The sequence below is a fragment of the Sylvia atricapilla genome, chromosome 11, assembly GCF_009819655.1.
Source record: "Sylvia atricapilla isolate bSylAtr1 chromosome 11, bSylAtr1.pri, whole genome shotgun sequence".
Classification (NCBI taxonomy): Eukaryota; Metazoa; Chordata; class Aves; order Passeriformes; family Sylviidae; genus Sylvia; species Sylvia atricapilla.
Genome location: NC_089150.1, coordinates 16,973,529 through 16,996,997, shown reverse-complemented (window position 1 = coordinate 16,996,997; position 23,469 = coordinate 16,973,529). Strand labels below are relative to the sequence as shown.

Genomic DNA, 23,469 nt, shown 5'->3' with positions numbered 1-23,469 from the left:
ACCCACATTGTGAAGTAGTAATTCAGCTGCTTCCCATTTTACAACTATAAATTTATTTATTTGCCAAAGCAAATCTGGAAGAATAACTCTGTTTCCAATGACCTGAAAATCCACTGCCTCCGTCTATCACTGCAGGTCTGTTTTTAGACAAAAATATACACATTTAGGGTCAAGAAACTTAATGGGAATTCAGCATCCTAATTTCTTCTTTTATGAGCTTTGTCCTTGGAAAATTTGAGTCTCCAGCGTGTCTTTTCCTCAAGCTTTTCTTCTGCACAAGGACCAGAGCATGCACAGAATCTAGGCAACATTAATTCCAGTTTAGTAAGACTGAAATATCAAATCTGAATAAACTCCACGTGGAAATTAATTAAACCCCCCGTAGTTATACCTGTCAAATGTGGTGGAAATGAAGCATGGGACGTACTGACATGTTTGATCCTACTGTTCCCCAAAACAAAAAAAACCCACTAAATAGCCACAACCAAAACCAACAACCCAATAAAAGTTTTCAGCTATTCTGAATATATACCAAAATCAGTTCTTTAGCAGAAAATTTGAGATAAACACATGAAAGCAGAGAAAAAATTATCATTTCACCCTGCTGAGCTCAGACTTAAGACATGCCACATCAGAAGCATTATCTTAAACAAAAGCTTATTTATTCCTCTTGCTCCTATATGCTATAAGTAAGCTCCAATCACTCTAATTACAGCATCTCCTCCTGTGCTAATTCACATCATAGTGAAACCACCTCTTGTGCAGCACTAAGCCAGGGTTTCCAATCACTCTCATGATTAATAACTGCTACAGCTACTCAAATATAAGAACCACTGCTCCAACAAGCAAAGTCAAACAGCTTCTTGTTCATTCATTGAAAAGGAGGAAAAATGAAAGGAGTGTAGTGTCTCCCTTCTTGGCTTCCCCAAAGTGACTAAAAAGCTCGACCATACTGAACTCTGCAGAAAGGAAAGAAGCCATCAATGGTTTTGGATGTTACATTTTCAGTATGAAAAAGGGGGCAAGCAGGGACAAAATTTCCTGTTGGGTGAGCAGGAGTGGCGCTGTGCCCACAGGGAGTTTTTGTTGTTGAGGTTTGTTTGTGATGTTCTTTGCACAATGTGTGAAGATGACAACAAAAACAAAGGGCTGGAAAAGAGCTTGGACTGGTGAGCCCCTTGTTTCATCACTGGGGGGTGTTTCAAGGCAAAAATCCTGACTAAGCATCAATTTGGGAATGTAGGTACAGCATTAATAGATGCATAATGCCAAAGATGTGGAGGTCTGCAGAGGCTGCAGATCAATTTTCTGTTTGAATTGGAGACTGGTGAAAAAGAACATGGACTAAAATAATTCTTTAACAAAGTATAGGACATTCATTTTCTGAAGCAGGGACTGCAGCAAATCAGGGTTTCATTCTCCTTGGGCAGAAACTTCACATCTTATACCCTTTTCTTGCTCCAAATAATGCTCCAGCAGCTATTTCTCCCAGAAACAAAATCTCTTCACCCACTCCATTCCAATGTGCCACTGAAAGGGAAAAAGCATAAATGCTCCCTAATTTTTCTTATTTTCCACAGTGCTTCTTATTTCCAGAGGAAACTGGGGGAACGCTGAAAACCCCCAATATTATTAAAAATACCTTAGTCCTTTTTCAAAAGCTGTATTTAATTGGGTATTTAAAATTTAGCATGGTGCCAATCCCTTCTAAGAACACAGGTTATTTTAAAAATATGTACTGGTCCATGACACACATAGAAGTGCTCAGGGAAAGGGGTAATGTGGTAGTGGAAAAGATCATACAACAACTTGGTGTCTCCCTATGTTTCTGACACTTTTAGTATCATCTAAAACCTTACCTGCATGCAAAATACTCAGGAACAAAAATCTAAAAATGCTGGCACAGAAGCCAGAAGTTTGCAGGAATAAGCTACAAACACTTGCTTGGCCAGGACATTAATTTCCTTTCAGTCCTACTGGTTAGAAAATAAATTACAAGCATGATACCACTTAATTTCTCCCCCACCTCTGTCCCTGAAAAATCTCTAATCTCTTCTTTCAAGAATGTTAACATATCTGGCAATAACTCTAGAGTAACATTTGAGCTGACATATGAGTACCATAAACATTTGAAGATGCTCCTATAAAAGCACCATATTTTGTCCCAAATAAATCTCAACCACCAGCTCCACACCGGCCATCCAGCAGAGAGCTTGGGATGGGCTGGTCACTCTTCAAAATATCTCAGTCTTGCTATGCAAGACCACATTTTGGGCAGTTTACTTCATCAGTGCCATCAAACACTGCATTCCTTCCTGTCCCTGTGTGTACAAGTTCTATAAGGACAGTATGTTGCCCAGATGAATGGAATTACGTTAGGAATTACTGATATGGGATCAAAGCATTTTCTTAAAAAGGCTGCAAAAAAAGGAGCTTGTTCCAAAACAGGAATTAAGTTAGGAGAGAAACACCATGAAAAAGCTCCCTGAGGCTTGGTGTGGGAAAGGGAGAGAAAATTGAACTACGGTCTCAAAACCTCACAGTTTGGACAAGCTAATGTTTGCATGGTTTAACTTGAGAAGCTGTTCCTGTACCAAAGAAGAAGTGCCCTGACCCAGCAGAGCAGAAGTTCTAAGGCCCCAGGACAGCAGCATTAGCCAGTTTCCCAGAAAGCAATTACTGCTCCCCACCATCCTATTTGGAGGCTGAGGGAAAACTGGGCTCTACTGCCCTGGCTTTCCATTTGTGCTGCACTCTGCAATACAGTCAATCATAACCACATGAGGCTTCTCATATTTGCTCGCACAACTTAACCCAAGAAAAAAATAGACTTTTATTTTCATTCCCTTGGCATTTGTAAATTTGTCCAAATCTCTTGAGTTTGTCAACTGCAAGAACATTACCACAGTCAGTGACTGAAACGGTCACATCAGGACAGCACTGCAGCCTGATGCTTTTGAGAACACCCTGTAGGAACTTTCTAAAAAGGAAAAAAGCCTCACTTCAGGCCTTCTGAACTTTATTTCATCAGCACTCTGATGTTCATGAAGAAAGCACGCCCTTATATTGACATTTTAGTAATTTCTCATTGTGAAAAATAATGGGGTTTACTCTTGAAAGATGATTTAAGCAGTAGGAGTATCCTCTGAAAAAGCTTTTCAAGTTTATTTTCTGTTCAGCATTATTTTTCAGAGTTGCTAATTTTTGCTCATCTTCTAGGAAAAAAAATCTAGGTCCTTACAGCTGCTGTAAGACTGACCTAATAACAAAATCTCCCAGAGCTCCAGAGAACCAGTCTCCATTCTCAGTGTGAGTGCCATAGGAAGCCAGAGTGTATGTACAGAAAGGACCCGTGTCTGTGAAGAACTCAATTCCCACTTCCAGTGTAAACCAGGAGCATCTCCCAGATCCCAGCAATGTTTGAGTAATCCATCACTGACAGTGGTTACTGCCGGGCCCCGGAGACAGGAGCTGAACTTTCAGTTTGCTCACTGTCTCAACACTGACTCATGGACTATTTAAAAATCTTCCTTTTCAGATGAGTGCTCGGAATGTGTTTGGTTTTTCCCCTTTTCTTTTACTGAGGGGAGGCAGGGGAGTTCTTTCCTGAGCTGTCTTATCCAGCAGCTCTGCAATAGCCCCGCTTTCACAAACAACTGAGGCACAGTACACTGCTTTGGTTTATGGAGTGTATTTTATAAAGACATCTTAGAGAAAAGAGCACCAAATCTGTGAGGGAAATTAATCTGGCCCTGAGAAAACAGCTCCAAGCAACACAGTTTGCTTCCCAGCAAATTCAGGCTTAATGCTCATGAATTATTAAATTACCACATCGGTGAGAAGCCCTTGGGGAGGATTACAGAGCTTACAGTAAGACTGTTACTGCAAACACTGGGTTTCCATGGAAACAGAAAATAGTGAAAATAACTACCTGTCATTTCTCTTACCACATTCAAGGGAAAACCACCACAATGTTAAAGTGTTACTGAGGCTTGCAGGGGAAAGGGAGCTAAGCACCAATTACATTCTCCTTGGCTTCTTATGACTCTACAGCACTTGAATATTTGACACCATCACGTGTCAAATAACAGAGGATTTTTCTGTTATTTCCATCATGAAGCGTACATATTTTTGTTTCTGAAAGGAATTCTGACAATTAGAGAAGGTTTCTATTTTAAAAAACCAAAACCAAAAAAACAGAGAGAGAGAGAGGGAGACTTCAGTCATCCAGTGTGATCCCACAGTACCGGTGATTTTAACTAATGGAAGGCAAGGCACAGTGACCTGCCAGGTGGCAGGTGAGAGAAGCTTTGCAGGGAAGACTTCTAATTTTGGCTTACCAGTATTTTGTAGAGTAAGGATTTTATCACCAGCTCTACCCTGGGAGAAGCTAATGGTTCTGAGGTTTGATACAGCAGCTGCCACATTTAATTCTTGCTCCACAAGAGCTTCACACATGACAATTTCTGTCAGGGACACAGAACTGGCTTTTGAGGAGGAATTTTGCCACAGGAAGAGCTCAAGCCTAACGAGAGGATTCCATACACTAGACCTTCCTACAGACAGAAAATGACTTGGAAGTGTTTTCTCTGAGCTCACTTAGACATTTAAACAGCACAGATTTCCCTGCTGCCCCTCAAGTGAGCAGAATTCCTTCCAGCTGTGTGTGTCCACAACATTGTCACTCCTCCTAAGCAGGAAAAGGGAAGAAGCTCCAATGTCTGCAACTCATTGATTTCTCCCTGTTAACAACTTAAAAATCAAAACAGCCCTGCAGAAAACTCTACATTCCTGCCTATTAGTATATCATATTTGATCTCAAAGTGAAAAAGCCCCCACTTGTAGGGGAAGGAGGAGGGTGGTGGTGAGAGATACAAAATAAAAAGGATATTTGTAAAAGCTCCTGCTTTGGAATAGCTACCTATTAATAGTTCCATAAGAACTATGAAAGACAGTAATGCTATAGAAAAGAATTAACATCTCTAATAACACCACTTACACCTCTTACAGCAACTTGCATATACAAATCCAGATAGTAGGAATTTCTTTTGCATACACTATTAACAAGACAGGATAAATAGGAAATCCAAGCAAATGCAGATTCCAGAGAGAGACCCCAGAAATGGAAATCAGCTGAAGCAACCAATAGAGAAAATGAAAATGCATCACTCCTCCAATGTCCTTTTCTAAAGATCTACCCACAAAAAAACCTTATAAAATACTCCACAGGTTTTGTTTTCAGTGATGACAAAACTTGTGTTTTTCAGAAGTTTTATATTCTAGCAGAACAGCTTTTATTGCAGTATGTGGGCAGCAGACTTCAGAGACACACAGATTTTCCATGGTCACTGCAGTGACCAGGACAAGGCCATGGCTCTGGGTAGCAATATTCCCTAATGTTTGCTGAGGTTTTGAGGAAGTCCACCTTGAGCACGATGAAAAAGTCCTGCTGCTACCATTACTATTGCTATGAATTACCTATTGCAGAAAACTCAGAAAAATACTTCCCTTGAAATACTAAAGCCACACCAAACCAAAGCACAGGAGGAGCTGATGGAGGATTAGCTATCCTAACAGATCACATGGCTAAAAGACAGGTAAAAATTGAAAGATGGGTTTTTTTTCATGACTAAGCAGAAGAAAGAACTCATTAGTTGGTAAGGTTAATCCCTGGGAAAAATTTCTGAATATTAAAGAAAAAAATTCAGAGTGATACAAAGTTATTTTTTCCCAGCAGACAAATCATTATACTGACAGTGAATGAAATAACTTTTCTATTTTAAAATAGTTATGCTATTAAAAATGTAACAAAAGGAAAATTTAGTGCATATTGCACAATATAAGTAAAATATAATTGTCTGCTTCCTTACATAGCAACTGGCAATAAAGGAACTTGATAATATTTGAAGCAATTAACAGGGGATAAATGCCCACACATTGTCCCAGCACTCCCAGAGCCATTACCTGAGAGAGAAACAATACAGAAAAAGGATCTTCAGGTCAGTCCCATATCATGGAAGAGAATGCAGTCAGACTGGTTTGACACAGTTTTTCCTGCAGATCCTTCCACATTAATTAACAATTTCTCTTTCAGCTATTCAACTTCAACCATATTTATCTACCCAGTGACCCTTCTTTCATTTTTCTGACCTTATTAATGCCAATCTTCCTCATTTTTATTTCACCTGCTCCCCTCTCTCCACTGCCAGCTGCCAAACCTCCCTCTGCCCAAGCAGAGTCTGGTGCCCAGAACGTGTACAAGGTCTGCAGCCCTGGTTTGGGCAGGTAGGGCTGCTCTGTACAGGTGTTCCTGCAGCAAGGATGCTGATCCTGCACATCAGAGCTCTGGGAGGACTCAAACCCCTTCTCAGACAGGACTTGTGGGAAATTTGCCATTGCGTTTCACAAGTTGGCTCAGTGTTTGAAATGGAAGCTCTTGAGAGCAGTAACTGTCTGCATTAGCAAGTGCTACAGGAAAATTATTCAAGATGGCATGTGTAAGCGCAATGTAATTTTAGCTACACTGTTCCTGCTAACATTTTTTAGAAGCTGATCTACATTCCTATTGACAGTTTAAAAGTCAAAAAAAATCCCATGACTAAATGATGATGAGAACCATGGAGCTAATGGCCATCATCAAATACAAACAGAGATGAGGGATTCCTGTCAAATTTGTCAAGGTAACCTTCAGCAGCTTGGTACAGATTTGTATTCTGACGTCTGAATTGGGAATACTGTGTCTCAAAAACTCCTACTACAGAAAGACTGAAAATCAAATCCCCTACAAATTCATCATTTCTAAATCCAGTGTTTCCAAAAGGTGCATTTCATTCTGCTCTACCTAAACACTGACACAAACATTTCCTTTTTATAGCTCCCCCTTGCCACTCAAGTGCAGTATTGTGACTTCTACAGGACCAGCTCGTACAAGTGAGTAGCAACTGGAGAAAACACCTAACATACACTGGTTAAACCAAACCCAGAGGGGTCATGCCCCGGAAGTTTATTTGTTTACAGGGACATATTTAAATTGAAAATTATGTTCTCTAATATTTTTACACCTTTAGTACCCTGAACTGCTTACACAGAAAATAATTTGGTTGGAAAGTGTCCAAAGATGCAGAGGTGAGTTACAAATGGGAAATCATTATCTCCATTACCTGTGTAGTTACCACCAAACCCCACTGCAGAGCAGTACTAACAGCCAAACATTGCCTCTGAACATTTTTTGACTCAGCCTTGAAAAACAGAGGCAGATGATTTTATGTCAGATGACTTTTGAGCAGCTGAATCCAACTATCCTGCTGTAGACCCAGAGCGTTTTTTCAGTCCATAATTATGTTTCCAAACCATGTTTCTCTGCCGAGCACTGCTTTGTCAATGGTGCTAAATCCTTAACACAAGACTTAGGACAGACTGTACTGCTCACATTCTCCTCATCATCCACCCACAGGCTGAGAACATTTCCACAAAAAACATCTTTCCGTACCCTTATTAGCAAGAGCTCTAAAGAGTAAGCTTATGTTTTTTCTCATTTTGGCTACTGCTTTTAAATTTTAACACTGACACAGATGTTTCCCAACCAAACCCCTAGCCTGCGTTGCAGTGGCTGCAATCCTGTCTCACCCCAAAGACGTGGCAGACATTTAAAACCAACACTGCAGAGAACACTTGGTCTCTCAACAAAAGGTTTGAACACTTTCTGTAGGAGAAATGCCCACACAGACTTCCTCAGTCACTCCCATCAGCACCACCATGGGCTCTCAGCACATCTCCCAGTCCCCCAGTCACGAGGAGGTCGTTGCTATAATGGGAATGGCAAAGGCTCAGTGAGGAGGAGGAGGAGGTAGGTGGAGGAGTTACCAGCAGAAATATGCACAACACCATTCTCCATGCATAATTACTGCTTAGGCCCCCAGATCTTCAAATTCAATCATATCAGAGTTTCTCTTTTGGTCCGTTCACTCTCCATAATCAAGGATATTTCTAGATGACAAGAAAATTTTAAATGCCAGTGGTGTGTAAAATAGGGTAACTGGTTGAAGATGCAGGCAGAAAGAAATACATTCACATGTTTAAACATAAACTTTATCAAGAAAAAATACGATGGAAATTTATTTATCCTTTTCATACTCAAAAGGCTGAGAAAATTGGGATGATTCAGCCTGGAAAAGAGAAGGCTTCAGAGTAACCTAGTTGCCCCTTCTGGAACCTGAAGGGAGACCACAGGAAAGATGGGGAGAGACTCTTTACAAGGGCTGGAGTGAGAGGACAAGGGGGAATGGCCTCACAGTGACAGTGGGTTTAGATGAGACAGCAGGCATGAATTCTCCCCTGGGAGGGTGGGGAGCCCTGGCACAGGGTGCTCAGAGAAGCTGTGGCTGCCCCTGAATCCCTGGGAGTGTTCAAGGCCAGGCTGGACAGGGCTTGGAGCACCCTGGCATAGCAGAAGGTGTCCCTGCCCATGGTGGGGGGTTGGAATGAGATGGCCTTTAAGATCCCTTCCAACCCAAACCATTCTGGGATTCTATGATAGTTAGTGGACTTACTAAGCTTATTTTAAGAAATAAACCCCTGCTATCATACTCCTGAATGTGTAATTTTTTAAAGCTATGCATAATGCCATACATTTCCCAGAAAAAAGCAGTTATTACACAGGTATCTAAACCTCACTGCTTTACTGAATTTATTTTCACACATCAAAATCATGCTAAAATGTCAAAAAAGTAAATATATCTCTTATTTGTTGCATCTTTCTAGCACAAATAACACACTGCATCCCTTTGTCTACCAGGTTCCATCTCCTTTAGAGCAGTTTCATCCAGCCTGTATCTCTTTATGGTATCAAGTTTAATACTTCTCTTCTGTTGAGGCAAGAGATGCATTTCCATATAACCAAACAAAATTAGTTGGCTCTGATATGATTTGTGCTTGAGAAATCTATGTTGACTTTTACTGATCCTCTTGTTAGCTTCTTAGTGCTAACAAGTAGTTTATTTGTTCCACAACTTTTTGCATTTGTCATCAGATTGCAGCTGACCTTCTTTGGAAGATTGAGGCAAAACAGCCATTAAATACTCCGGCTATCCTGGAAACATCTGCTCATGGCTTATGTCCCCTCTAATTTGTTCAGTTATTTCTTGATTTTGTAAAAAAAAAGGTTTTTTTGCTGGCAAAGCATTATAGAATTCTTCTTCTTCTTTTTTTTTTCTTTTGATGCCCTTTGCTAGTTGTATTTTTTCTACAAGTTTCTGTCTATTTCCATCCTTGTTTGTGCAATTTCATTTGTCCTTTTTCATACTGCCATCCCGAGTCCATTTCACCACAGAATATGATACAGACTTTCTGTTCTTCCCATATATTTAATCTTTCCTTCATACTGAAACAATTTGCTTTCGTGCTCTTCAACAGTATCATTCAGAAACTGACAACTCTCAAAAGTCTTTTCTCCATATCAGTTTACCTATTTCTGTTTGATCTTTATTGACACCCTCATTACTGAGTTTATCATCTTTACAGTAACATTTTGGTTGCTGCCTTTTGGATGTTACTCTCAACTTGATCATTCCATGATCATTCATCCCAAGGTATACCTCACAATAGGGTATAATCATTGGCTATAATCCAAACTGGATCAATTATCACATCATTTTCCAGTAACTTCCATTCAGCAAACAAACTGAGGTGTTAAAGATGAGTCACAAAGTTGCTAGACTAGTGGCTTTTGTATGCAAGAAAAAAAAGAAATCCCAAATGCATAAAAACAGACAAACTTTAATCCCTTTTTGTCTGAGCCTTCAAGTTCTATTTACTTACAAGTATTGGTTTTTATATTTCTGTCAGACTAAAGTAACTTCTTCCTTGTGTTTACCTCTAGGTCTGACCCCTCTGATGGCAGTGTTGTTATTCTTGCTATCCACAGCTCCCCACTGTCAACCTTTGTCTGCTCCTTCTTTGCTGACAACCATTAAACACAGGAACATTTTTGTGTTCAGACCTGGGAACCATTCAAATGGTAGTTTAGCTGCTGCTCCAACCTTCTGATTGCTGATACACACTTGGCGCACGCTGTTACCTCTGCCCTTGAAAAACACTGGAACTTCGAGCAATTCTTCACTTAACCTCCCTGGGAAATAGGCACCAGCAGGTTCAGGGAGGTTTGTAATCTAGCACATGTCCGAAGCAGTAATGCTGAAAGCCACTCAGCCTCCAGTGTGCTTGGGTAAGAGCTGCTTGGGTAAGAAATTTATCAACCTCCAAACCATTTCAGAAGTCAATTTTTCCATTTCATTTAGAGTGCAGCGCGCAGAAGCCTTGCTTGGGTTTTTTTTACCTTAATGTACTATTTCCCAAGAGGAAAGAAAATGTCTTAAAGTCAGTATAAAAACATCATTCTAAATTTGTAGCAATGTGTTTGTCTACTTTCTGGTTTCTTCTCCAAAACAGAGCACAGCCTCATTACACATTTCTTCCCCAGCACTCTTTGGGATGTCAGAAAATGTAAAAATTATGCTGTTTTCACTACAACAGATCACTAATGCTTAATGCAAGGAGCTAAGTAATAACAAGAACTGTTTGCAGAAAAATGCATTACCATATACATTTAAATTTGCCTGAACCACTCTTTGTGCTTTTTCTCATTAAAACTATAATTTCTTTTCTTTTTTAATCACTGGCAAAACCCTTTCTTTAAGGCTGTCCACTCAGTGTTTACATACAAACTGCAGCCCAAGACAATTCATCTCCTTTCAAAGCAATTTCTGCTGGCAACAGCATCTGTACACCTGCCCCCTTCCTCTTCCAGGCAGCTTTTCTCATCTGAATTATTTAATATTTTACTGCTTTGCAAAAGGAACTAGTTGGGTGTATTTTTTTGGTTTGGTTTTCCATTTTCACCTTCCCCTCTCAACAGTTATTTTCTGGTCTTTCTCTCAAGAGAGAAATCACAGGCACATCCTAAACCACATCAACTGGAGTGTCCAAGGAGCTGCAAATATGGGAAGGGTCTGGAGGGGAAGCGTTGAGAGGAGCAGCTGAGGGCCCTTGGTCTGTTCAGCCTGGAGGAGACTGAGGGGAGACCTCACTGGGCCCTTCAGCATCCTCCTGAGGGGCAGGGAAGAGGACCCGTCTCTGCTCTCTGTGCCCAGGGACAGCAGGGAAGGGCTGAGCTCTGCCAGGGGAGGGTTAAGCTGGATATGAGGGAATCCCATCAAGTCATCAGAGCTTTCTAATACAGACCAATTTTCAATGGGATGTACTCTGAAGAAACACAAAACTGTTCCCACTTACTCCGAGCTTTCTTCCAAAGAGAGGAAAGAACAATCTGTGGCTCTTCCCTCACTTGGAAACAAATCTGAATCTAATTGCTGAAAACTAGGAGAGTTTTGACTAGGGCAGCAAGTGGCTGTCAGGATATGCTTTTACCAAAACTCAGAACACCCCACAAACATGGTCAGATCAGACCAAGCTGCATTTGCAAAACTTCCAAGACAAAAAATAAATGCTGCAATGCTCTTCTACAAACTCTGACATTTCCAAACACGTTTGTAAGAGAAAAGGCCAGCCCATCTCATGTTTGCTAACACTGCTACAAATTATTTCAATAAACTGAGAGCACAGACATAGGGTTGTTCAAGAGTTTATGTTGATAGCAATACAGTGATGAGAAAAAGCTATTTTGTGACAGGCCTGGAAGGCTGGAGGTCAGGAGAGTCAGAGGCAAACAGCAGCCTCTTCTCAAACCAGCCCCACAGCCTGGCCCTGTGATTATTTGTGCTTCTTAACCAACAGCCCTAGGGAGGAAGATAGCAGACCTTCAGTAATGTCTGGAGGCAAAATCAGAAAACTAAAAAATCCAACCTTTCTGTGCCTTTAATGCTTCACTAAATTTCCTATGCAAAGACCAGTTCTTCTGATATTTCCACATAAGGATTGCAGGGCCAGCAACTCATGATTTACCAGCTCTGTCTTTCCAGCTGGGCCACAAGAACACCACCACGTGTGTATCGCCAACGTATTTGTTCTGCTCACAACTCTTTTCCTAGGAAGCTTTTTAGCAATTTGACATGATCCTACCTGATCTGCTTGCCTTCCCGCACATCATACAAAGAGAAGAAGACGTCTGTGTCCTCTCCAATGGTGTTGTAGGTGAAGCTCTTCAGGCTGAGAAAGAAGTGATGAGGCACTGGCATCCGACAGGCTTCCCCGTGCCGCTGACGGATCGTGTCCACCTGATTCAAACCAGGGAGAACCATTGGCACTTCCATATATTCTGTACATTTCCATAAATGCTTCTAAATAGAGGACACCCAACCGACTGGACCATTTTAACTGACATCCTGCTCTCATCTCGCCATCAAAGAAAAGTTTAATCTCAAATATATTCTGCCTCAGAGATAGGTGCTAGATTAAGCCTTCTGCCTCTATTTTTAATGCTTCTAATTTGAATAGATCGATGAAACTGTGATAACCAAGGAGATATAAAACAAATGGTTTATGCATTGGAAATCTGATCTTATCAAGTAAACCAATTCAATCCTATTTCTCAAATTTTGCCTTGATTCTGATACTGAAAATGAATTATAAGATGGTATTGAGCTGGTTCCTGATGATTTCTATTCAAAGCAGGTGGACTTCAAGGCATTTTTAGTAATATTTGTTACATTCTTTCTTTTGAGCAAATTCACTTACAGAGGCCTTTTATGCGGCCATTAGGATGAGGGCAGTGACTGTCCCCCTGTACTGGGCACAGCTGAAGCCACACCTTGAATCCTGCGGTTTGAGCCCCTCACTCCAAGGAAGAACTGAGGTGATGTGGTGGTTTAGCACAAGTGTGAAGCTTTTTTAAAGGAAGTTCTGGCATGAATTGTGATTGGCTGACAAATGGGAGTGTTTCTACACCTCTGGAAACAATCTTAAATCACAAGTTCTGCTGACTTTGGCTCCCTTCTTTTCCGGCCACCAGAAAGGTAGCACCATCTCGTGAGTCGGGGTTTGGGCTGGGCCTCGAGGTTAGCCCTGCCTGTGGGACAGCGGCCAGGGCTGGCCGTGTCCCCTCTGTCCCCTCCTGGCCCCTCCGGTGGGGAGAGGAGGAGGAGGAGTGCAGACCAGCAGTCTGGCCCTGCGCCAGGACCACGGTGGCCCTGCTCTGGGCCTTGGTTGCCAGAGCCTCTGGTCCGAAGGAGGAGAGACTTTTTAAGAACTTTTCTCCAGAGCTCCAGGGAGCTGATCCAGGTTTGAGTGGCTTTAGATCTGACCAGGGGTGGAGGAGGTTTCGTCCATCAGCGTTCCTGAGCTTGTGCTCTGTCTCTCTCCCTTCCTCCTCCCGTCACCTGTGGCCTTGAAGTTTCAGGAGTCCGCTGGAGAGAAAAACTCTGGGCAAAGACTTGAACCCTTTTCCCTGCTCCACGGAAGACAGTGATTTGAAATGTAGAGAGACAGCATTGAAACAAAGTCAGTGAAAGAACTGAGAAAGACTATTGGAAGATGGGATGGAGGAAGTGGACGTTTCTGAGTGAACTTCTCTAGATGTGAATTATGGGGGAAATGGACTGTTTTGGTAATATCCTAATGCTGCTTGGGGGAATGCAAGTTCTAGACAAAGGGTTGTGTGTATTGATATACATGGGTTTTAATTAAGAATTTTGATTAGAATATGTCCCTGGCTCCTGGGAAAGAATAAGGAGGTCTCTTTTTCTTTTGAGATAGAAGTGAATTTAGAGACGGAAGAGAATCCCTGTTTTGTACTGGAAAAGCATCCTTAAAATGATACCCCAAACCTGTGGAAGCCCATAAACAGCTTGGAAAACTGTTATATGGGTAAGACTGCACAGAATCTGCAAAAATTCCGGGCGGCTGCGGATCTGTGAAAGTCACCAGACCTTTTCTTGTGGCGTGTTCTCCATAACCCTAGAGAGGCTCCTGTCCCAAGGTGATGTAGGATCGTGTTTAGATGGTGGTGGCTGACTGAAAATCATGGTTTTCTCTCTGTGGTGAGTGGGAAAGTGAACAGTTTGGAGGGGGGGCGGGGGAGGGGGAAGATGTTTGAATGTCTCAGAATGCCTCAATTTTTTTTCCTCTCTTTTTCTTTAGCGTATATTAATAAAATCTATGTGTTTTTTAGCTTTAAGTTGTGCCTGTTTTGCCTTTTTCTCCCAAAGTCCTATCTCCCAGTTGATAAATGAAATTTGGCGAATGCTAAACCACGACAGTGATGAAGCCTCTCCAGGGAGGGGAACGGAGCTGGGGAAGGGTCTGGAGCACAAGTCTGAGGAGGAGCAGCTGAGGGAGCGGGAGGGGGGCTCAGCCTGGAGAAGAAGAGACTCAGGAGGGACCTTATTGCCCTGTGCAACTCCTTGAAAGGCAGTTCAAGGTGTTTCCAGGTGGGGGTTGGTCTCTTCTCTCAAGGAACAAGCAACAGGATAAGAGAAAATGGTCTCAGGTTGTGTCAGCGAGATTTAGATTGGATATTAGGGAAAAATTCTTCACTGAAAAGGTTGTCAAGCATCGGAACAGGAAGCGGTGGAGATTTAAAGTATGTGCAGATGTGGTACTCAGGGACAGTTTCATGGTGGGCTTGGCAGTGCTGGGGGAACACTTGGACTTCATCTTAAGGGCATTTTCCACTGAAAAACAATCCATGACTTGGAATCAGGCTTAACAGGCCAGTTTGTCCTACAGGTATAAAAAAACTTAACAAGGGTTGATAACATGAGCAACCAATCAAGTCAAGTAGTAGAAAGGTTTACATTTTGACTCAACATATCAACCCATTTACAGCAGTGAATGCTGGGATGGCCAAAAAAAAAAAGAGTGTAAGTAAATGTATGCTTTCAGTTTTTACAACCCTTTAACATCCATTCATGCTGACCTTAATAAACAGGTTGCATGGATATCCTAAGTTCATTAAGCTCATCACCTCTGAATGCATGGACAGGTAGATTCTAACAAAAAAAATCTTAAAATTTCCAGACTTAGAATTCAGATTTGTACTGGTTTAAAAGGAATGTTATTCTGGATTTTAAATTAAATCCAAGGAAATCGTTATTCTGTAAAGGCAGGTACCTGTGGAAGCACAGATCTCAGTAAAGATCAAAGCCACATTCCATGACCAGGACTGGATCATATTAGTACAAAAAGGATGTGTGGAACAGAAGCCACAAAGCCACGTGATGGCAGGTAGAGAGAGGAGTCACACGGGCAGAGTGAGGCTTTTGATCTCACTACACAATTTTATCTTTTAAGAACAACAGTTACGAGCTCAGGAAAAGAGACTTAAATGGAATTTGAAGCAGGACCTTAGTGATTTAAACACATGGGACTCTTCTGAGGAAGTGTTCTATGGGTAAGGACTTACTCAGTAATCTCATCATACCTTTACCTCCATTACTAAGAATTTAAAGACAACAAAAAATTCAAATATGGATAGTATTTACCTGTGATGTGCTCTGCTGGACACTGTGTCTACTTGACAAATGCTGTGGAGATACAAAACAGTAAAATTTAAACCTTTGTGAAAGTAAGAAATATTTACATTATATTTATGAAGCATTAGAACAGTAATTCTAAAATATGACTTTCAAAATGATTACCAACTTTTCATGCCTTTTTTCACAGTGTATCACCACTCACAAGACCACTTGCTTTCCTAAAGGCTTTCCTCACTTAAGCTGCTTCTTTACCTAACTACTTGAATTTACAGGAAGTATTTACCTTAGCTTTTAAAGTGAATGGCTGTCACAAGTTGGGTAGAATTTCAAAAAGAAATGCTATTATAGTGTTGGAAAATTTCATTATTCTGGATAATCTCTGTCTTCTCTTGCTAAATGGGAAGATATCTCACCGCTAATCCTCATCTCCTGCTATGCTGTCTTGGAAAAGGTGCATTTGTTAAAAAACACAGGCATCTAGAAAGAAAGATGGATTTTAAATGTCGTTAAAACTTTTTGTTCTAATAAGAAAATGAAATCCTGAAAATTGGTTAAGGACTCTTCTACACTTTCAGCTGCACAACACCTATAAAGAAGAATCAGTATAAAGAGCTACATGTCAAAAATCTCAGAGGATGATGCTGTATTTAAAGCCTTTTATGCTAGGAGGAGATGTTATAATCAGAAAATGGACTGCAAGACTCACTGAAACCATGTAATCTCCAAAGTGAGATTTAAATACTAATCTAAATTGAAAAGGTTTCAGGGAGCTTTAAAAAAAACATTAATGATTCTGCCATGCCTTTCACTGCACATCATCTTAACATTAGCATTTTAAACTGAAATATTAACATTGACACTACCACACATTATTAAACATCCTCTTCATTTGCCCCATCTCTCTCCTTCTATTACAAACCCAATATCTTATTCTGACAAAACACTTACACACTGTATCACGATCAGCGGATCAATGAAAACAAGGCTTCAAAGGAGGTGAAAGGAAAAGACTGTCCACAAAACGTATTGGGCAATACTCAAACTACTATGCCATCTCTCACACAGAACACAAATAAGACTTTTTGCCACAAAAGGAGAGACCCTTCATAATGAGAATAAAGCAAGGAGATATTGGGGTACTGAGGGAGCTGGCAGAAGTGCTCACTGAGCCACTTTCAACCCCTAGACACTAGTGATGCCACATCTCAAACCCTGTGTTCAGTTTAGGGCCCCTCACTGCTGGATCAGCTATCAGGGAAAATTTTGTCACCCAAAGTGTTGTCAAGCATTGGGACAGGCTGCCCAGGGCAGTGGTGGAGTCCCCACCCTGGGGCTGTGCCACCTGGGGACAGGGGACGGTGGGGCCTTGGCAGCGCTGGGGGAATGGTTCAGCTCAGGGATCTTAAAGGTCTCCTCCAGCCTAAACAATTCTGTGATTCTAAATGGCATATTCTGACATCTGTTTATGTTCACAGTTATAAAAATGTCCTCCTTCACACTCCCAGTAGAAAAATAATGATCTCCAGCTCCATTGTTTGTCTAACTATTGCATCACCTTCTGAATGTTAAAAGCCTTCAAGTTGGCTGAGTTGCCTATTTAATCTTTTTGTCACCTGCAAGCACTCAGAAAGAGCTGGCATAGAAATGACCAGTTATTTAAGCTATTCAAGGTGTCCTGACTTGTTTTGATTAATCTCTAAATCCAAGTAAGAAAGTGAGACGCTCAAGCAACACAAATATGAGAGGTGGTCTGAAGAGATTCCTCAGCAAACACTGCTGCTTACAGAGTGTACACTGAGGTAAATTTATAAGAATAAGTGGTAAAAATCTCAGGTTTTAAATTTTTCCACAACCAAAAGGTTAGATTTGACTAACACTCTGCTTTCATGCTTCAGGACCACCTTATAACAATGCAATCACTGACTGAGTTATTATGTGCCCTTGCCTCTGGCCAGGCAAAGTGCCCAGAGGGTACGTGCCATTTTTGGGTACTTGGATGGGAGCATGACTAAAAATAGCCAAAATGGATTTATATGAGGGATATTATGCTGGATGAAGAGATTCCCCTGAGGTAAAATAACCAAATCAGTAGAGGAGGGACAATTCGTGGCTGTCGTCTCTCCGCAGCTCAGCGAGACCCTGAGCACAGTCTCCCACAGCATTAAAAAACTTACACCTGCATGGGCAGACAAAACTGTTTGGTCAAAAAACTCAACAAACATCAGGATTTTCAGGCTCCAAAAGTAGTGGCTGATGGTGTGTATTCTTCAGGGGTCTGTCCTGAGACCCACGGGTCTTAAATTCCTAAGCTGGGGGCAGCAGACTGGCAGGGTCCTCCTAAAGGAACCCAAACAAGTCAGGGGAGCACCCAGGCCACAGGGACATTTAACAATTTACTGTTTCTGTTATCAGGAATGGAGCCAGTGGACTGAGAATAACATTTCCTCCTTTCTCCTCAGCACTGAGTAAACTACAGCTGAAATGCTGCATTCAGCAAAAGCCAGCGGAGCAGCACGAGGTGTCTGAGGAGGATGGGAGGAATGCAGCATTTTGAGTCTGGAGAAGAGAAGGTTTGCAGGTGACCTGTGGCAGCTTTCCTGTAACCATGAAGTTCTTAGCACGAAGAGGTGCCCAGAGCTGCACAGCAGATTAGCCAAAATACTGTGGTCATCAACTACAACATGGGATATTCCAGTGCTCCAACAAGGAAAAATGTAACTCCATCAGGGCATCCATTACAATATCAGAACAGGAATCCAATCCTTTCCCTTGAAGAATTTCAACATCAACCAAAGCACTGAGCAGCCTGGGCTGAACTCAGTATTGACCTTGCATTTAGAGCAGCAAGTTTGCCTAGACCTCCCTGAGGCCCCTTCCAACCTGAAAAGCTTTCCAAAGTGATATAAAAATAGGACTGTTAAGAAATTATCCATCTCCATTCTAACAAAAAAAAATTAGTTTTACCTTTAGTTTTCCCCAAAGAGAGTTGTCTGTAAAGGTTGTGCAAACTTTAACAGATACAATGTTCAGTGTATCTTTCCTCATCCAAGTGTTTTCTGATGCTTAAACTGATTCCTTTCTATTGTAACCCAGGCCTATTGATTCTTTTCTTACCCATCATTAGGATGAGAAGATTAATTAATTCAGCTTGTGATTCCATTATAACCTCAAATCTCCTCTACAGAACCGCCTAAGCTTGTAGAGTCCCAATCTGTGCTTCAGAGCCACTGCAGGAGTTAAAAACTTACATTTCTGATTCTCCTGGTATACTACATTTTTCATACAGTTTCTTCAATTTCTCTATATTATTTGGAATTTGGTTCCTTCTCTCCACTGAAAGAATCAGAAAAACCATTTCCAAATTTGTGGATTTTGTATATTTAGCCAGCAGACTCCTTATTTCAGGATCCTAAATAACTCGAAGGACTACAAAATGGAGGATTACCCCAAGAAATTCAGCTAATTCATCCCTTCTCCTATTTAATCAAATTATTGACAATCACTCTTTTTTTCTGAGTATGGGTTTTCTAATTAACTCTGTGTTTACATTAATTTCATCTAGAACTGATGACCTTTGAAGAATTTAAATTAAAACAAACATTTAAAACCTTTATCAAAATCCAAAGATGGCATCAGCTGCTTCTCCTCTATCCAGCAGACTTATCTATGTTCTGAAACTTCTAAAAATTGTTTATTCTGGACAAGTTCACACCCACTATTACTCATGTCCTTATTGCAAGCAATGATAATTTTCTTTTATTATTATTTTTCCAGTGTTTTTTACAGGGAGAGAACAATTACCAGCTCCTCCTACATCACCTGTTTTTAAGGTGTGAAATTGGCTTGCCCTTTACTGGTATTCCGAAACCTTCTCCATCTTCTCAATGATTATCACTAACATGTCTGATATGGCTTCTCCAAAGACCCCAACTGGAATGTATATAGTTCCAAACCTCCTGGAACTGAAAACTTTGTGATAAAGTTACCACCTTAGCAGAGTTTAGTGTGGCAAGAAGGACATTAAGTGCCATGTTCTTTTCTTGCCTCATGTGCAAGAACTGGTTTTTCCCAGTGTAAAAACTTTCCTCTAGCTTCCCAGTTAGTATCAGGTTATTTATACAAAACTGTTTCTGGATACAATTAACCACATTTGCTAGTTATATTTGAATTTGTGCATTGCCTTTCTAATTTTTCTATTTACCCATTTGTGCTATTCTATGATACTTCTCTATAATTATGGTCTTGTAAACTGGCTCTCGGAAATCTCGATTTCCCTTTCCCTCTAATGCCTGGAGGAAATGAAGAATTCTTAATTTATCCAACTGGGCCTGTTAGTGAGCATCTTAATTTACTGAAAAAGCTGCCAATTCTCCTTACCTCCATTTTCTCATCAAACCTCTTTCTCATGAAATCTTATCTACCAATATCAGTTTTTAGTGTTGCTTTTCCTCATTCCTTTCCTAACAATGCCTGGTGAGTGAATCTCATCATTCCCAATTCAATCTTAAATCACTTTCCATCTTCATATTCTCATCTGACTTCTTACTGGGCTCTACAACGCAACACACACAAACCTGTTCCCTGTCAATCTGCTTCATTTTACAAAGAACAACCAAGAAATCACAACAAAGGTTTCATGATCTTCCTGTCCAATTTATGTCCAGTTGTTTTCCTTATCTAGTAGATTTCTGGGTAACTGAATTCTTATTTTCTTGACTATTCCTTGCTACCAATCACATTTACCATTTGAATAAAGAATAAACCAGTTATGAGGTGATGGCAGCATTAATTTGAAACTATTTATTTAAGTACTCTATTTTTTTTAATTAGAAACTCTGGTGAACTCCCATCATCTCTTTCACACAGTTGGAAGAAATGCCTAAGCTGCAGCAGTTACACATCCAACAGCTGTGCCTTTCATGAACCCCCTGAACTTGTCCTGAAGACACAGACCCACTTCAATAACTTTATAGAAAACCTAAACCTAATTAATCGCCAGCTTTGAATATTTCTGATTTGTGAAATGACTTCAGATATTTGTGTCTTGTAACTCTGCCACTAAAATGTCCCACCCAAGTGTTCCCGACATTCTGCAGGACTTTGTGTTCCTAAATGACAAATTCAATCCAGTGGCAACTCCAGCACTGAGCTCTGTGGCAGAATTCTGGAAACATATTTTCCCACCATTCAAAAGTAATATGTATTTTTAAAAAGTGCTCTGTCATGTTCGCTAAAGTCACAAACACTGTCATAGGGAAAGGGCAATTTGCTTTCCTCCAGGAGCAAAGCAACAATTCCTGACAAATGCTGTGCATCCTGCAGCCACCGGCATTTAGCTTCAGAATGAGTAACGTGGAGAAGCAGGAGGCAAGGCCTCAGAGCACAGCAGTTCTGCCAAAGAGATGAACACAGCATCACCCAGCAGTCACCAACACACTCAGAATGAAACATGAGAGCTAAAAAAGAGGCTCAAATTTAACAACTTACAATTTATCAAGAAGAGCAGTGCTAAGTCTAATGACTGAGTAAAAAATGTTCAAACTTGTTGTCACAGAGAGAAAAGTCTGATGTGTTACCTCACCCACTGCTCTGCTAATGAGTGTTTTCTATGTTACATTTAACATCCTACAGTCCTGAAAATACAAGGAAGTCATCTGGCTCTCACAACTATTCCTGCAAGATTATTTTACAATGTGAAACGTCACTGCTCATTTGAGAATTCATTAAGTATTTTGTCACAAGTACGGAGGATTCTCTCCCTGGGTTTTTGTTAAATAATAAAACCACATTAAAAACTAAGTCACCAACATACCCTTTCTTCATTTTTTATCAAATTTAAGTTTAAAAAAAGTAACAGGTTTTCAGCTGCTTTGATTCCTGAAATTGCCTCTGAATTGAAACTGACTGTGAAGAGATGTGGTTAGACAGCACTGTCCTCTTGCATCTACAGACTCTGGCAGCAATGAAGTGTGAAGTGAGTAATGGTGCTGACCTGAGCCCTGCCCACGATGGAGCAGCACAGAGACAGTCACAGGACTAAGGGGTGACATAATCAGGCTGCTCTGGCAATAAAAATTGCCGATTTGCAGTACTCCAAGAATTCAGTGTAAAAAAAAGGCTGCAGAATAAACCTCAGAGTAATAAACCAATCCTTAGTTAGCAACTAATCTCACATCTCAGTCTTCACTGATGGAATTTGCTACTGAGCTATTTCCACGCTCTACTGAAGGAAAACTCTGGCACCAAACTCTCTTCAGACCACAGCGAATTAGGAATAAACTTTAAAAATTACCATAATAGACTGGTGTACATTCATATTTCTCATGCAATAATTCTTACTTCTTCCAGTGAAATCCACTGTTATATGGTGCAAATGATCCAAATCAGCAACAGCACCCAGCTGTTATAAAACTTCACCCCCCTGTAAACATACTATTTTTTCTTAGTAAGAAACATTAACTGTAATAACAATAATCTTAATCTGTATTTGTAACACACACAAAGTATTTTTCATTATTCTGAACAGCATGCCTTTGGTTTAAGGAAAAGTCACATCTTGCACACCAAACCCATGGACCTCTCTGCTCTTAATCTTAAAGAGCTGAAACCCAAAACTGTTTTAAAACAGGAAATTAAAAGCTTCCTACAAGTGAGTGACACTGTAACAACATTCTGTAGAAAACAGCTATTTTCTTTGGAAGATATTAAGTGAGGAAGTTGAATAAAATAATTGCTGAGGGTTTGTTTGTTTGTTTTTTGTTTTTTGGTTTTGTTTTTTTTTTTTTTTTTTTTTAGATAAAAGAGCATCTGAGAAAGGGTTTTCATTCCCTTTCCTGAATTTTACATGCTGTTTCTCCCTCTATGGTTACATCACAATCCAACCCAAAATTATCTGTATTAGTCCTACTAACAGAGTATCCAAACACAGTTAAGTTGTAAAATGCAGCAGTGGCTTTACAGTTCATGAATGGCACAAATCACATTTCCAAAACAATTCCAACTTCATTATGTACAAACAGGACTCTACAAGTGACTAATAATGACAGATTTTGGAACTCATCCCAGTGAAGGAATTATACTACTTCACCTGAAAATTCAAATATTCTTATTCAAATGCACTCCACATTTTCTATGGAACACTGGCATACAACAGGGACAGCCTTAATGTTCAAGGATTAGTTTTGCTTAAATTAACTTATGCACTGGTCTCCCTCCTCTCTCATCCTTTTTTGTGAGCTCAAAAAGTCTTTGCAACAGGGCAAAGATATTTATTATCTATGCAACTACTAACTCAGACTTTTCACTTAGGTATTCTTCATCTGCCAATTTGCTCAAAGAATCAATAGTGGCTCTCACAGACTTTTTTTCTGGACTCGGAGAGCATTCCAAGTGTTAGCACTATGTTACTTCATAAACTGAAATTAAAATGTTTTATCAAAGCATGCCACTGCTTAGGGTACCAGAGACACTGTTCTAGTGGTCAGGGTGCAAACGAAGAAGACATTTAACTTACAACACCATTCAAAATAAGAAAACATGTAAGAGTAAAGAATAAAAATCGTTTTTCCTTCTTTCCTTCCCCCGGTGAAAACTCAGAGGAATCTCCCACAGAATTTCTTACCATTTTATAAAGGTCTGAAACACTGATCTGATCTGAATCCACAACCTCAAAGTCCTTCCGTGGAACTAAGTCAAGGCCCAAATGTCTGCAAGAGAAGGAAGGAGCAGTGTCAGCTGGAACACGAATGGTCACCATGTCTCCTGCCTGTCCCTCTTCCAGGGCAGGGACACAGAAATACTCAACTATTCCACTCTTACTGCAATTATAAACCATTAAACAGTGCTAAAGAAAATTTAATGCAAATATCAAAAAATCCCTCTACAAACTTGTTACTTTTTGTTCCCTGACTTCAGTGGAGCTGTGGCAATTAATGCAGGGGGAGCTTTTAGCCAGTATGTTGGTGCAGTACCCAAAACAAGGTAATTTTGTACATGGAAATATAGCAGGCAAATAAAGCTCATACTCTGGTTGCTGCTGAAG

At 40.5% G+C, this 23,469-nt stretch overlaps 1 protein-coding gene across 7 annotated transcripts in view; it reads right to left on the bottom strand.

The window, feature by feature from the left end:
* Positions 1–23,469, bottom strand: part of DOCK3 (dedicator of cytokinesis 3) — a 185,393-nt gene that overhangs the window by 93,416 nt on the left and 68,508 nt on the right. For all 7 annotated transcript variants that reach the window (XM_066326884.1, XM_066326888.1, XM_066326885.1 and 4 more), the window contains exons 7-9: positions 23,050–23,134; positions 15,435–15,476; positions 12,076–12,230 (exon numbers count right to left, since the gene is read on the bottom strand). In XM_066326884.1, coding sequence (XP_066182981.1) covers positions 12,076–12,230; positions 15,435–15,476; positions 23,050–23,134 — 282 coding nt within the window. The remainder of the gene's footprint in view (positions 1–12,075; positions 12,231–15,434; positions 15,477–23,049; positions 23,135–23,469) is intronic.